This window comes from Aulonocara sp. 'chitande type north' Nkhata Bay, linkage group LG3 (assembly GCF_057382095.1).
Source record: "Aulonocara sp. 'chitande type north' Nkhata Bay isolate Kocher_YH1m ecotype deep benthic linkage group LG3, A_spYH_male_GT1.1, whole genome shotgun sequence".
Lineage (NCBI taxonomy): Eukaryota > Metazoa > Chordata > Actinopteri > Cichliformes > Cichlidae > Aulonocara > Aulonocara sp. 'chitande type north' Nkhata Bay.
Genome location: NC_141346.1, coordinates 19181001 through 19197881, shown reverse-complemented (window position 1 = coordinate 19197881; position 16881 = coordinate 19181001). Strand labels below are relative to the sequence as shown.

The window sequence follows — 16881 nt, the reverse complement described above, 5'->3', positions numbered from 1 at the left end:
TAAAATCAGAACAGTAGATAAAATCAGTAGTTAATGTAAGTTTTGAAATTTAAGCTTAAAAGTGTGGATTTGGTGCTTTATTCAAATGCAGCTGAGAATAGGTGAGTCTTCAACCTGGATTTAAATAAACTGAGTGTTTCAGCTGATCTGAGGCTTTCTGGGAGTTTGTTCCAGATATAAGGAGCATAAAAGCTGAATGCAGCTTCTCCGTGTCTGGTTCTGACTCTGGGAACTGATAAAAGACCGGATCCAGATGACCTGAGGGATCTGGATGGTTCATACTGGGTCAGGAGGTCACTGATGTATTTTGGTCCTAAACCATTCAGAGCTTTATAGACCAGCATTAGAACTTTAAAGTCTATCCTCTGACGGACAGGCAGCCAGTGTAAAGACCTCAGAGCTGGACTGATGTGGTCCACTTTTTTGGTCTTAGTGAGGACTCGAGCAGCAGAGTTCTGAATGAGCTGTAGTTGTCTGACTGATTTTTTAGGTAGACCTGTAAAGATGCTGTTACAGTAATCAAGCCTACTAAAGATGAATGCATGGACTAGTTTTTCCAGGTCCTGTTGTGACATCAGATCTTTTATCCTTGAAATATTCTTGAGGTGATAGTAAGCTGACTTTGTTATTGTCTTAATGTGTTTTTCTAAGTTTAGGTCTGCATCCATCACTACACCCAAATTTCTCGCCTGGTTTGTGGTTTTTAGATGTATAGATTGAAGTTCTCTGGTGACCTGTAATCGTTTTTCTTTGGCGCCAAAGACTATTACCTCAGTTTTGTTTTTGTTTAGCTGGAGAAAATTGTGGCACAACCAGTCATTAATTTCCTCAATGCATTTACCAAGAGCCTGTACAGGGCCTTGGTCTCCTGGTGACATTGTGATATATATTTGTGTGTCATCTGCATAGCTATGATAGTTTATTTTGTTGTTCTTTATAATCTGTGCCAGTGGGAGCATGTAAATGTTAAACAGAAGGGGTCCCAAGATGGAACCTTGGGGAACTCCACATGTGATACTTGTCTGCTCAGATGTGAAGTTACCTATTGATACAAAGTATTTCCTGTTTTCTAAGTATGTCTTGAACCAGTTTAGTACAGTTCCTGAAAGACCTGTCCAGTTCTCCAGTCGTTTGAGTAATATGTTGTGGTCAACTGTATCAAATGCTGCACTGAGATCCAGTAAAACTAGGACTGACATTTTTCCACTGTCTGTATTCAGACATATGTCATTAAACACTTTGGTCAGAGCGGTTTCAGTGCTGTGGTTCTGTCTAAAACCTGACTGGAAGGCATCGTAGCAGTTATTCTGTTTTAAGAAGTAACTGAGCTGTTGAGAAACTGCTTTTTCAATGATCTTACTTAAAAATGGGAGATTTGAGATCGGCCTGTAGTTGTTCATTTGTGTCTTGTCAAGATTGTCCTTTTTCAGTATAGGTTTTATTACAGCAGTTTTTAGTGATTCTGGAAACACGCCTGATAATAAAGAAAGGTTGACGATCTGTAACAGGTCTGACTCTAAAGTCTTTGAGACCTTTTTGAAAAAGCTTGTTGGAAGGACATCTAAACAGCAGGAGGAGGAGTTCAGTTGACCTAAGATGTCCTCCAGGTCTTTGCTGTTAATCGGGTGAAACTGTTTCATGGTGTTTAAACAGTTTTTTGGTGGACACAGTACATATCCTGGATCTGCTGTTGATGTACCAATTGCTTGTCTAATTTTTTGGATTTTTTCAGTGAAGAATTTGGCAAAGTCATTGCAGGCCATGGTCGAATGAAGTTCAGCTGCCACTGACACAGGGGGGTTTGTTAGCCTGTCAACTGTAGAAAATAAGACCCGAGCATTATGGCTGTTTTTAGTGATGATGTCAGAGAAGTAGGACATCCTTGCACTCCTCAGTTGTAAATTATAATTGTGAAGTTTCTCTTTATAGATGTCATAGTGAACCTGGAGGTTTGTTTTTCTCCATCTGCGCTCAGCTTTCCTACACTCTCTTTTTTCATTTTTCACCAGTGTGGAGTTTCTCCATGGAGACTTTTTCCTTCCAGAGATAACCTTCACCTTAATGGGAGCAATAGTGTCCATTACATTTAACATGTTAGCATTGAAGCTATTGACGAGCTCATTGACTGACCCTCTGGACAGGTCAGGTGTTAATGGGAAGACCTGGTTAAAAATTGCACTACTGTGTTCAGTTATACACCGTTTTGTGATCACTGTTGCTGATATATTTATGTGGGCTGAGATTTTACTTTCAAAGAAAACACAGTAATGATCAGACACGCCCACATCAGACACAGTAACCTTTGAAATGCTCAGGCCCTTGGAGATCAGTAGGTCAAGAGTGTGTCCTCTATTATGTGTGGCCTCTGTTACATGCTGAGTCAGCCCAAAGTTGCCCAGAGTGTTACTCAGGTCTTTAGTCCCTTTGTCCTGAGGGTTGTCCACATGGATGTTAAAATCCCCAACAATAATTACACAGTCAAAATCAATACAGATCACAGACAGCAGTTCACCGAGGTCATTAAAAAAGTCTGTGCAGTATTTGGGAGGCCTGTAAACATTAAGAAACACAACTTTGGATGGGGCCTTCAGCTGTAAAGCCACATATTCAAAAGACTGAAAACTTCCAGGAGATAGCTGCTTACATTGAAATGATTCATTAAATAAGACAGCAACCCCTCCTCCTCTCCTGCTCACCCTGGCCTCACTGATAAAACTGTAGTTAGGAGGGGTCGTCTCGATGAGAACAGCTCCACTGTTACTTTGGTCCAACCAAGTTTCAGTTAAAAACATAAAATCAAGGCTGTGCTCAGTGATTAAATCATTAATTAAAAATGTTTTCCCAGCTAAAGATCTAACGTTTAATAAAGCCAACTTAAGTGTTTTAGAGGCATTACTTGTCCCCTCGTGTTTGGGAGCAGTCTGTGGCACACAAGGTATGTTTACTATGTTTAAGGATCTTTTAGAGTGCACCTCTCTGTGTTTTGACCAGGCCACATGTCTCCTGTCACCTAAAAGTACAGAAATTTTAAAACCTTCTAGTAAACAGGGTCCCAGCTTCTCCTGGGAAAAGTCACCACTGCCATAATCCTCGCAGCCCGGACCCTTCACACATCAGACTGCGGAGACAGAGCATGAAGGTGGTAAGGAGGAACTAAGGGGGGCGAGGCTGGGCAATGTGACTTCGATTGCTCTGTTGAGGGTGGGGCTCGATGGCGAACCTTTGGCCGCTCTGGTGGGGGGTTTATGGGGGACAAAAAGGGATTGGGCCGGGGGGTAGATCTGAGCCCAGCATTGACCCGCTCCATCATCTCCTCAGTGAATTTCAGGTGTGGGGAGGGGGGAGAAAGGGAGGGGGAGGAGGGTGATGGCCTGTCAGGGGTTTGGGGGACTGGGGAAGATCGTGGTCCCTGGTCCTGGTCGTTGGTGTTGTTGAGAGAGTTGGAGGCAAATAGGGACCCCTCTTCTTGCCTCAGATGTCTCTCCTTTCTGAGGCTCTTCCCAGGTGGGGGCAAATGGAGCTCCTCCTCAAGGCTTCTGCTGGGCTTTGTCTGTTCTTGGAGTACTGTTTGTTCCTCTTTATGAGATAACTCCTCGTTTATCTCAGCCTTGGCACCAAGCACAGATGGATGACGTATGGAATAAAACAAGTTGGAGGTGAACAGTTTCACCCCTGACTTGTTAAAATTAAATCCATTTGCTTTAAACAGATGCCTGCGTTCCCAAAAAATATTAAAGTTGTTGATAAAATGCACCGAGTGGTCAGTACATGCTGATATAAGCCATTCATTCAGTGTAAACAACCTGCTGAATCTCTCGTCTCCTCCTCTGACCGGCGGTACAGGTCCACTGATGAATACAGCTGCATTCAGAGAGTTTACAGTATTTAGTAATCCAGTAAAGTCCCGTTTCAGAACCTCCGACTGTTGTTTGGACACATCGTTTGACCCTGTATGCAGAACAATGTTTGTCACAGTTGGATATTCATCTGCAATTTGAAGAATTCTCTTTCAGGTTGTTGATCATATCGTTAGGAAAGCAGAGGATTTTAGTGTTCTTACCACACATCCTTTGTACATCCTTTACGGCAGAGTCACCCACAATCAGAGTTTCAGGCCTAGCCTTTAGCTTTCCCTGTGGTCTTTTACTTTTCAACAGATTTTCAGACCTTACTTCGCTGCTTTTAGATGGATGGTTGTCCGATATAGATCCAGGGTCCTTTGATAGTGGAGCAAATCTGTTGTGCAGTTTCACATTCAGTTGTTTTGGAGGTTTGTTGTTATCCTTCCTATTCACGGTTGTCCAGTCCTGTTTCCTCTCGTATACAGGGGTAGAAGAGCTTCTCTGTCTCGTAGGAAGTGAAGGCCAGTCGGTTTCAGAGATTTCAGCTCGCTGTGCTCTGCCTGTGGTACGTCCTCCCTCTTCCAGGAGACATGATTTATGTCTTGGTTTTGCACCAAGACAGTCCAAGGGGGGATTATCACTTGAGGATTTATAATAATGCACAGAGTCTACTTTCTTGGTCATGTTATCTGTGCTCCTTAGCTGTGTACTAGCTCATCGCCATTGTTTTGAATCAAAGGCAAGGTTGTTTCATTTCCACACAGTCCATTTACCTCCACGTTTACTTCTAAGCGATGAATTTTTGTCTCCAGTACTGCAATCTTCTGCAGGAGGCTGTGGTAGTCATCTGTGGAGAGGGAAGGCATCTTGTTGCTAGTTAGCCTAGCGGTTAGCACCTTTCCAGGCTTCCAGGCTGTAATCAGGCTTCAGCTGTGTCTAGGCCACAGACACACGGAGCGCTGAGGATAAGGTAACTATAAAAATGTTGCTGTTTCTGTTAAGAACACTTTAGTCCTAATGATCTATAAGTGTCCAGAAGCTATCGCAGGTAAGCTCATACGGAAAAAAGGGAAAAAATCAGCATAAAAATCAATAAAAGAAGAAAAGCATTTAAGGAGCAAAGAGATGAAGCGTCCACACTCGCAAAGGGGAGGAGCAAGTTTAGACCCAGAGCAAACAATATTGTTTGACTGTTGGCCCTTAATATAAAGACTTCGGACTTCACATTTCCCAATTTTCTTTAAGTTATTTTGTTATTTGCATAATAATGTAAATAACCTAATAATGATCCTTATTGCTGTTTTAGAGGAGCGGTGCTTCAAAGGATAGTTGCAGATTTCTGTCGAAATCTGCAGTTTATACAGTATAAATAAAATGTTCACGTTTCTCCAACGTTGTCTTCCCAACAGTTTCACTGACATCTACACGGGATGGCCAGGAAGCGTTCGCGATGTCTTCTCGGGCGCTGATAATTGGCGTCTGTCTTGTGTCAGTGACGTAAAAGACGGATTTAATGCGACATGACCGTTCAAACAGCAGTCGCTTTCTAAAACATCGGATATGTATCGGATTCAGTACCACATACGAAAGTGACCCAGATCAGATTTGAAAATATCGGATTTGTGCCGTTCACACTGTCATACCATGATCGGATATGGGTCGCATAGGGTCAAAAAAATCGGATTTGATGCGCTTTCGCCTGCAGTGTGAACGTAGCCTTAGTGTGTTTTGCATATTAAGTTTGCTTAACTCATGGCTCCGCCTGGAGCCTGCATCCACACTATTAGTGCCTGGAAAACAAAATCTATAAGTCAAATCAAACCTCACAATCTTAAGAGTAATAAAGTATTCAGCATCACAGAGACAAGTGTTGTATGCAGTTTTTCTTGCCTAATCAATAAACCACTACTATTGCCATAATTTGTCCCAAATCATGGATCATCCCATTATTCCACACTCCAGTGACTTTCCTTAAGTAGGATCATTTACTCATTTCATCACTATGAGCTCAATAGTAGTCAAATAATAAGCTCAACATTAAAAATGTCCTCAAATCACTGCGCGTCTGCTCTAACGTCACTTAGCTGTCTGTGCTGAATCCTTCACAAGCACTCTTAGGGAGAAACAAACATTAGCCTTGGAGTGTCGTGGAGGCCAGGCCTGGTCAACAGGTTCCAGAGGTGCTGTAAAAGGTCATGAAGTGAATCATCTGCTGTAAAAAAAAAAAACGTAACACTGATTTCAACACAGTATATGTCTCACATTGTATACACATTCTCAGTTCTATTTTTCCCAGGTTTGTTAACCCAAATTTGATTTCCCACATTAAAAAACAGCATTCCTCTTCGCCCCCACCTGCTCCATCGTACACCCTCCAACTCAAAGCAGTGTAGTGGCTCATTCCACTCCAAACGTGGCAAATGTCAACTCAGACAGTCTCCTCAAAGGTCCTACACACAGTGAAGTTGCAGCTTGCTGGAAATACAGTGTCATCCATCCAGGCAGTCAGGATGAAGGGTTTTCTCTTCTTCTCTGATGCTGTTTGCACACACTGCTGCTGGGGCCTTTCTGCTCAGGACCCTGCTGCTGTCTCTTGGACCTCTCTGAAGACAAGGGATGCTGTTGCTCTTTGGAACTGCATCCCTTGTCATTCCTTGTCTTCAGAGAGGACTTGCTTGATAGGATGAGGGACACATGGCGCTGTAAACAATTCAGCCAGAAACTTGGCCTGAACGTTTCCAATGATGTTAACCTATAATTTTCTTCTGACCGCTGCATGTGGAAAATTGATCCAGGTCTGCTCTTCACTTGCAAGTGACAGACTGAGAGATTTTCATCATTTTCCTCATCATCTCCTCTCTCTGGTTTTTGAATTCTCCTTTCTTAAGAACAGAAAGTGAGATTGGAGTTGTTCCAGTCTGAGAAACACAAAACCCTTTTCCTATTATTATTTGTCATCAACAATGTACATGTTGTTTCTTTTTTGTGTCCAGCCTAGGGCAGCTGGTGATCTGCAGTTTCACCCTTTCCCAAGTTGGAGACATTTTCCTTTACACACACTTTCCTCTGCTGAGTGTCAAACCTTAATATACATTCTACATCTCTCCATTTCATTTAATATGTTTGTGTGAATCATTTACTTCACTACAATCTAGTCATTCTAGCAGTAACGGTTTTTGATACGGGCGACACGGGCGGTTGCCCGGGGTGGCATCGTGGCGGGGGGCAGCATCACGGGCATCGGCAAAAAAAAAAAAAAAATCCGCTACATACAGTCCAGTATATAGAGAGACGAGATGACAAGGCTCCAGTTACAGTAGTGCAAGTAAACAAACAATAAATATAAGAAGAGTAAGAAAATAAATATACACTTTAGGACCAGGGGTAAAGGGATCAATAACAATTTAAAATTTATAATTTACAGTTTGATGATTTAAAGTCTCACACACAACCTGTTAAAAGGGGAGGGAGGCCGGCTTCTTCCAAATAGAGCACATTTCATTCATAATGGTGTAAATACAAGCCCATTATGTATTCATGACGGGAATCCTGGGTTGTGCGAAATCCCAGAAATAAACCCTAGACAAAGTGAATCTGTGAACTAAGGTGTAGGTGTGTTAGGTTATGTTGTGCTGATCCTCGAGTTGGGGGATTTGTGTTCATACTGGAGTGCAAAATTAAAACCAATGGAAGATAAACAAGAAAAGTTGAAAGCCATCAGGTGCTCAGTTTAGAAAAAAGAGAAAACAAGAGGAGAAACGAGCAAAAGATCCAGGTAAGCAGATGTGTCATTGGATGATGGCAGATCATCCTGAAACAATCCTGAAACCTGAAATAATCAGAATCAGAATACTTTATTAATCTCTAAGGAAATTATGTGGGTTACAGTTGCTCCAAGAAGAAATGGTAAAAATAGTAACAGTAACAGAATAGAAAATGTATTGTATTTTTGAAATATTGTTGTTGAAATAGTTTTACTAAACATGCAAACATCTACTGATGAAAATGTGTTGATTTATTGGTCTGTTATGAAGCTATTGCTACTTCTAATGTGTTTTCATCATGTTTTATTAATTAAACAATACATGTATTCATTGTTGTGTTATCTATAGTATAGTATTTATATGTATTTATTTATAGTATAGTAAAGATATTTATTTCTTACTGTTTAAATGACTAAGATTTAGTGTGATATGTAGTAGTGATGTTGTGCTGAGGGTTAAAATGCCTTTTGCCATTTCGTATAATACGAAATAGCAAAAAACCATTAATATATGTCTATCTGCTTGTATTTATTTTGCCCTACTCAAGACATTTCAATTAATGATACATTTTATTTTGAAAGATTTACAATGGTACTTTAAAGAACCACTCAAAAAAGGTTCTTGAAATAGGTTCTTTAAAGAACCATTTTAAAACCATTTGAAACCATTTGAAGAACCTTTAAAGGTTCCCCAAAGAACACATTTTTGATGGTTCTTTGGGGAACCTTTAACCCTTTAAAACCGGTTGGAGCGGGCACGCTCCGTTTTGCGCAACTACTTTTAAATTCTTGTAGCACTGCAACCACGTAAGCTAGCGCAATAATTTTTTTTGCATATGAAACCGGAGGAGTTGTACTTACATCTTATGCCATCAGCTTGTCCTAGGTCACAGTTTCCTTCCACATATAGCTTTGCAAAAACTGCATAAAAAGCACTTGCAGCAACAAACACATAATATTCCAGAAACACGCTTTGCCGATCCGATCAGCTGTTCATAACACTTCCTACGTTAGAATAGACGTCAGCGTGAACTACCGCATGTCCGCCATTATCTGCCACCGCCATTTTGCGGAAATGTAGTTTTTTTTACCATCAGGGCCTCATGAGCTTATACTGGTGTTTTTAAAAGTTATGTTTGACTTTATGACTTTCTGTGTCGTTTCTAGGATGCTTAGGACTCATATTGCACTGCTGGAAATAGTTTATTTTGATGCATATGCTGCTTTTTTTGCAAATTTGCATTATAATATTTATTTTCGTTTTTCCTGCAGTATATAAAAATTGGTGTATTTCAAATTTAAAACTATGAAGACATTCAAAATAAATATCCTGTGGTGGGAAACTATTTTGTGCAACTTTTTTGTATTTACAGTTTTGAGGGATAAGCCTCTTAAATTTCTCTAACTAGAAATATATGTTAAAAAAACAAAAACGATTTTCAATTTTTTTGTAGTTTATTGCACTTTCTTGCAATTTATGTAATTTCTATGCACTTAATGCATACATATTATTAAAATTTGGGCTATAATGGTTGTATTGATGTATAGCAACTTGAAATGCTCCCAAAAATGGCTCCACAGCATGTAAAAATATAACATAAGCTCTGGCCGACTAAAGGACAAAGGTCACTCTTTTGAGGATGCCGATGTTCACATTCTGGACAGAGAAGACAGATGGTTTGAAAGAGGAGTGAAAGAAGCCATTTACGTCCACTGTGGGCGACCATCTTTGAACAGGGGCGGTGGTTTACGACACCAACTGTCAGCCATCTATAATCCAGTTTTGAGTTCCCTCCCCAGACACCTTAAAGCCCACTCACATCCTGGGCCATCTGACCTCAGGAAATCACATCATAAGGTGGGGTTAGGTTTCACAATGAGTTCACCTGACACCTTGGCTGATTGTGACCTATACCCATTTTAACACAGAGGGTCATCAGAGAGTCCTTTGTCCCTCTTTGGGGGTTACTCCCACTGGATTTAAATCTGGGACTTTCCACCATTTGACCTTAGAACTGAAGAAGCTTCTCGGACGAGAGGTGAAACGTCTTCAAGCAACTTAAGAAAGTCCAGAGACTTTTTTTTTCTAAGCTCCTTAGACTACGATGACCTGGATGACTGAGAACCTTCACAGACATAACCTTCTTGAGAACATTTAATCAGTGTCACTCTTGCAAAGGTGTTGACAATGTTGAGACGCAAAAGGAAATTCAGTGAAGCTCCAATCAGCTTCCAGTTTTATGTATATGTCTAGCTTGCCATTATAATACACATACAGAAAGAGAGAGAGAGAACGATAGAAAGAAAAAAGGTGTAGAAGGTGAGATAGAAATACAATGGAATATTCAGGTTGGGAGAGTGACATGATACAATGGAGCATAAAAAAATAGATAAGAGCACTATAGAACAGAGAGAGGTGTGGTTAACTTTTAACTAAGATCAATTCTGCAGATTGTAATGAGTTGGCTGAAAGAAAACCTGCACAATAAAAGATTTATAAAACCACTAAGAAGCTTGGCTAAAGTTAACATTTAACTACAAAATCTACAGATATATATATCTATATATCTGTAGACTTTTGGAGATCACATTCAGATTGTACATATGGGTACATGTATAAAAGGTTAGAATTCACAAAAAACTTCAAACATAACCTAACAAGCAGGTGGCAAAAAAGTTATTACAACATAGTAAGAACACATTAGTTAATGTTGATATTATAGTTTATTGCAGGTGAAATAGTAATTTCCAACTGGTAGATCCGTTACCTGTAATTTCCGGCTTGGAAAGTAGTAGAAGCATTACCAAATACAATTTAACAATCCCAAGTAGCCGTAAAACTGTAAAACTTTCAACCGCTGCTACTGTTGCATATCTAAGACTTGCTAAATAAGCCATACACCGAGTACTGTATCTATAAGTGTGCTGCAATGGAGTTTTTAAGGGCAAACAAACACACATTTGCGCTCTACTGCTAGGAATGAATTAAAGCCCCTACCTTGCTAAAAACAAAACGTTTTTTTCTATGTTTTCAAGACTTTACTGTTTGAATGCCCACTGTTTAGGCATGTGCTATTGGCTATGTTATGGTCACTCATTTTCTGAATGATTATAATTTACTATTTATATTATATATTCTATTCTACTTTTCTACTAATAGAAAATGACACACTGTCTATTGTAATTTAATTCAAGAATTTATTTAAAAAAAAATACAATATATTATACAATTAATATGAGGCTGAATATTAAAGGTTTTTGGCTTAAAAAACTTGTTTTGCATGTCATGTAGAAGAATCATGAAGTATATTTCCATGGATACAGTAAGACACAAGGTCAAGCCTCGTTTTGTAACTCTTTTTGTATTTAGAAAAATTTCACTCACCCAATTAACCAATAACAGCTTTCTGTACTGTGCATTATTGAACATAATCACAATTATCACTTGATAACATTAATGAAAAAGAATAGGCAGATTCTCGAGTACTATTTCTGTCTGTTGTTACTTCTTGTATCAAAGTAATCCACTTATAGTTGTCAATACGCCCAGAATAAATTAAATAACTTCTAACAGAATCACAGTTTATTTCATGAGCCCATGACTTTTAAAACATTAGTGTTGTCCTAAAATAGTCCCCATACAAATGACCTGTGAGGGACTTTTGTTTGTTTTTCTAAGGCACACAGCCTCATATGTCTTAATGCATGCTCAATCATCCAGGCAAGAAAGTCCCAAAAAGTTGATTCGATTCATCTAGTTTTGTCACTCATCCAAGTGACTTCTTCAGTCTCGTACAGTAATAATTAACTGAGAATGCCTACTTATGTTATAAATCATAAACCACCAGGCAGTTAAAACAGGCAGACAGACATATCAACATATGGGGCAAAAGTACTTACAAAAAAGCTGAGTTAGAAGAAAGTGTTAAGAAAAGTGAAGCACTAGAGCGACATGAGGAAAAAGCTCTCGATTCTGGTCAATCTTCTTTCTTTGGGGAGTCTGCTGACCACTCTTATCTGGTACACGTTCGAGGACAGGTGAGTGAGTAACTAACTTTGCATTTTACAGATAAAGGCAAGAGGTCACTAGTCAAAGTATTCTGGTCAAAAGTAGCTTATGACACTGTGAAACTACAAAAAAGTAATAATATTAATAACAATTCTGAAACAGTAGGGAAGCTGTGTAAAAGGCAAATATAAGCCAGAGGTTGAAAAAATACATGATTAATGTATGATTACTTAATTTAAGTAGAAGTACACATTTGTGTTAAAACTACTCTGGTAAAAGCTGAAGCAATGATTCAACTTCTTTGCTCAAGTGAAAGAAGTGAAGAAATGCAGGCTCTGTAATGAACTCAAAGTATAACAGTAGAAGTAGCTATTTGGATGACATTTGTATCAGCGCTCTTTGTTCCAGGCAAACGTTATCACCTTTACTAAAGACGTTAGGTTTTTGGCAGTGTTTGTGCCTACATGTCATTCACTCATCATAGACCATCACAGATCACCGCAAATCTTAACCAAGGCAGCTCACTCTCTGGGCATTATTTCCTTATAAGGGAATAGCATTTAATTTTGTATTTATTTATTTTGTTTTCTTTGTTCATTTGAAACAAGTTTTGTAGTGCAGTGAAAGTAAGGTTAGACTCGCATGACATGTTCACTTTGATTACACAACATTGTGGAAGAGTAGGTAATGGATGACATGAATAACTTGAGCATAGTATATAATATTATACTACAGTATATTCCTAATTAACTAGGCTGCTCATTATTTCTTTTGGCAATACTTTCTTTAAAGTTAGAATGCTCTTTTAGGTGTTGCTGTAGCCCCGGTGAAACATTGAAGATGTTTTTTTTATTCAGCACATAAAAAACAACCAGCACTGCGCTTCCCAAGGTTTCATTAACCCTGCACATAACTTCACTCATGGTGTAACATCTCTTTTTCACCACCACAACAACTCTAAGTCAAATCAACACCATATGTGGAAAAAGAAAATGTACGAGCTGTGAAGACCATTTCTGATAAAATGAAGAGTAGGCTGATATATTAAATATTCCTTTATTGGGTGAGAAAATCAGACCATGTCATAACTGCTTTAAGTCATACAGAATAGATATCAGAGCTTTAAACAGGCTGACTTCTGCTAAATGGGTCAAACTGGGCAGAAAGTATACAAACACATTACATCCTTATAGAATATGATGTAACACTATAGATCAACTTAGCTCAGAATATATAAAGCACATAAACAATTACAGCAATATGATGCAACAAACACAGCAGTGCTACTAATCCAAAATACTCAAAGCTTCATAGAACTGAAACAAACATTTATTTTTAGGTCCATTCTGCTGCTGATACATACTTTAGGTTTCTGAACATTGAACTTGTTGCTGCCTTTCATAGTGTGTAACTTGAAGGCCCTGAGTACTTTCTCCCACACTGAAAACACTGGAATGATAAAACTATTTGAACATTACCTAATACGACTGATTCAGGACAGACAATTAGTTATTTTAAACTTTTCTAGCAGTCCTTCACAAACAGGGAACAGTCTGTCTATTCTCTCCATCTGTCAGCTGCTGCTGGCTCTTCCTCCTCCTCTTCCTCACACATTGCTGAGTTCGTCCTGGTGGATCATCAGGGGTGCAAAGCCTCACAGATGATGTGCAGCAGTGGGTCCCTCAGTCTGTCCTCACTCTGGACACTTGCAGTTGTCACACATGGAAATCAAATGTGTGATAAGCTGCAGGAAGTGTAACTTATAAATACATGTTCATACTTTTACACGTTAAAGTCAGTTTGGCTCGACACTACCGAACAGAGGCAGCAATATAACATAGCTAACATTAACAGTGCAGTGAATCCTGCTTGTGCTGTGATATTCAGGACTGCAAACCGAGCAGCATCACTGACTTTCAGCTTGTTGTGTTTGTGGATATATGACTGACTTTGATTATCCATTCTCTGTGAGATTAAGGTCAACTATTGAACTGCGTATATTTTAAAGTAAAGGCTTTAAAACCAAGTTAGTACAAACATCGCTAATGTCACATAACTGTGCCGACATGTGGCCAACAGTAATGTTTTAATGTTCTTCGCAGAGGTGGGACCAAGTCATTGTTTTGCAAGTCTCAAGTAAGTCTCAAGTCTTTATCCTCAAGTCTCAAGTCAAGTCTCAAGTAATGTCAGGCAAGTCAGAGTCGAGTCTCAAGTCACTGGTGTAAAAGTCCGAGTCAAGTCACAAGTCTGAAACTTTGAATTTCAAGTCCTTTCGAGTCTTTAAAAAAAACAAACGAAAAAATAATGTTGCAGTTATATGCTAAATGTAAATATTAGACCATGTAATTTTAAAATCTGTGTTTTTCTCAACACATACAAAATAGTGAACTTAGAAAATATACACAAATTGTGAAATTGCACCTCTTTAAAATGCAGCTCAATTAAACTTAGCTCCAAGAATAATTTTCACCGACAGTTCTGAGATACGCTGCATGTTATTCTTGGATGCGGTTGTAGGACCGGCTTTAAAATCGCATGACAAAAATATCATACACATTAAAAAAAACTGTATCACCAACGTAGCCTGGACAACATTTGCTAGTTAGATGAAGTCAGCTATCTCATCTTAGCATATTTATATGCATATTTATAATTATACGGTTCTTGGAGTGAGTGCATACACTCATGAAGTTTAGTAACTTCCGGTCACTGCAACAAGCCCAGGTACAGTTTACCGACGGATGGGTGCAGGACCTTGAAATGCACTGTGTAGAACGAAAGACCATCGTACGTATCATAAGTTTACCAGTCTCACAAATCGTCTTCATAAATACACATTCGTTAACCGTTTATTAATATAACCTTTGAGCTCAACGGTAATTAATTAGTAGTGGAAATAATTTCTGGTAGCATCACAGAAATGTAGCAGTGACAATAATATTGTATGCTGTAATCGTACTGGGCAATTAGTGATACAAAAAACCTGTTTTATCCTGTGAATAAAAGTATATGTTTTTGTCAGTGTACCATAATAACAGAAGCGAAACGCAATATTGTGTCAGGATAATTTACTATTTATGCACAATAAATAAAGGAGCATAGCGCGACAATTTCTGTTCAGCGCCAGACTTGCTTGTAACCTATATCACCAATTATGTTAAGAAAAATGACGCATTAACTACAACAGCAGACTGACCTTTGTGTAAATGCTTGGAGCAGACTAACCTGTGAGCTGGAGTGTTCTAGGACGTTACATTTGATCTTTGAATGGCTGCAATCCAGTCGCGTCTTTGTTACTTCGGAAACATGGCTCGAACAATTTCTCTTCCACGACGTAATCCGATAACAACCGATCTCTTTACCCGTCGGCTTCCCGTGGCTGTCATGCGACCGGCTATTGCAGTTAATAATACAACAGCTTCTTGACATTTTTGTGTTTCTTTTTATCGCTGTGTGACTGATTTTAATTGAAAGCCTGCGTGCGCTAGTACCGCTTGCCACGAGTTCCCAGAATCCTTTGCGGTTCTACCCGTGAATGACGTCACATTTTCAATCTCTATATAATATGCATGTTAAATTTTATATTTGGGGTGAAATATCAAGTCTTTTCAAGTAAACCGGTTCAAGTCCAATTCAAGTCCCAAGTCATTGGTGTAAAAGTCCAAGTCAAGTCACAAGTCTTAGAACATTTTTTCAAGTCAAGTCTAAAGTCATAAAATTAATGACTCGAGTCTGACTCGAGTCCAAGTCATGTGACTCGAGTCCACACCTCTGGTTCTTCGTTATTAAACATTTGCACATAAATAAGTGACATAAGTAAATAAGTGACATAATATTCAGTACTTACTTTTAAACTTACTTTTAAAAGTTTACTCTTTGGCCGCCCCGCTTCAGCTGTCCGCCGTTTTTGGAGGTGTGCTATGAAGTCTGGGATATGTTGGGCCATGAAGGATACACCGACACATCCTTAAAATTCAGGGAAATGAAGGACGCATTTGAGGGCCGCATTTCGAGCAGCCTTTGAATTGGGACAGTCTTTGTCACGTTGCTGTGACGTAATTGGCCTTAAAATGTGGCCTTTAAGGCTGCAGAACCTGAATTAGGATACAGCCATTATCTTTCTGTGTCCTTTCTGTGTCCTAACTTTCTTCTGTCCTCTGTCCTCCCCTGTTCAGTGTCTTCCTGACGGTTGTCTCCCTGATGGTTGTCTTTTGTTCTTCGTCATGTTTCCATGCCTCGACGGTGCCAGGATTTTCCATGTTCAGTTTTTTTTAAATCCCGTTCAAGGTTTTGTTCTGTCTTTTGTGTTTAGCATTTAGTCCCAGTTTGGTTCTTCTTAGTTTCTCCTCAGTGTGCATCTGCCTTTAGTTTTTGTACCCTTTTCATTAGCCTTATTAAATGGCTCACTTTTTGTTAATATTAAGTTTTGTTCGCGTTCCTTCGTGTCTGCATTTTGGATCTTGGTTAACAATGGCAATCTTTGAATAACACAAAGTTGGTATACTTGAGTTAGTTTTTCAAAATTTTGAGAAATATGACTTATCTGATTAAAAAAATCTATCAAATGAATTAAAACATTAAGTGTAAGTTTTACATTTCCAAATACTCATATATCCATTTAATATTATTTTAAATATGTAAGACTGGGATTTTTGTCCTACAGGTTGATAACAACAAGTATCAGGCATAATAAATGAGTTAATATCACAAATTACCTCCCAACATATGTAAACAAAAGAACAAGGAAACTGAAAAAAAAAATGGGTTCAAGAAAGGGTAACTTTTTTATCTCTTGTATTTGTCACAGTTATGTGGAATTTCACCCACCGTCTCCTCAAAGAGATGCCCCAAAGCCCTCTGAACTTTGTAAAGGTTGCAAGTAAGAGCAAAAACTGACATAACTTTTTCCTTCATGTCAGCCCTGAATGGGTGATACTTCTAAATATGTACCTGAATGCTTGTGCATTACAGGGAAGTCATCGATAAAGTAAAAAAGCTCTACAATCAAACATGGAAAAAGCATGAGGAGAATTCCCACAGATTCAGGTAAGATCAGACCCTTAAAGCCTTCTAATATTCTGATATAATAATTTTTATTTCCTTTTAAATTCTCTGGAAAAAAAGAAAATGAAAAATGTTTGTGAAGGAAACACCTGGACACTAAAACATTGTTTCCACAAAAAACCTATCATTGTCACGCTTTGTGTTTATATATATATTTTTTATTATTATTATTATTATTATTTGATAAAACTATATTCCGCATG

At 38.7% G+C, this 16881-nt stretch overlaps 2 protein-coding genes across 4 annotated transcripts in view; both read left to right on the top strand.

Moving 5' to 3' along the window:
* Positions 1–16881, top strand: part of LOC147334363 (low affinity immunoglobulin gamma Fc region receptor III-like) — a 529842-nt gene that overhangs the window by 453748 nt on the left and 59213 nt on the right. The window lies entirely within an intron of this gene.
* LOC147334366 (alpha-2,8-sialyltransferase 8E-like) overlaps positions 1–16881 on the top strand; it is a 65573-nt gene that overhangs the window by 18255 nt on the left and 30437 nt on the right. For 2 of the 3 annotated variants that reach the window (XM_086271523.1, XM_086271517.1), the window contains exons 1-3: positions 11558–11643; positions 16422–16493; positions 16586–16660. The exons of the other annotated variant lie outside the window; for it this stretch is intronic. In XM_086271523.1, the coding sequence (XP_086127649.1) occupies positions 11558–11643; positions 16422–16493; positions 16586–16660 (233 nt within the window). Of the gene's footprint in view, positions 1–11557; positions 11644–16421; positions 16494–16585; positions 16661–16881 lie in introns of those variants that run through there. 3 annotated transcript variants of the gene reach the window in all.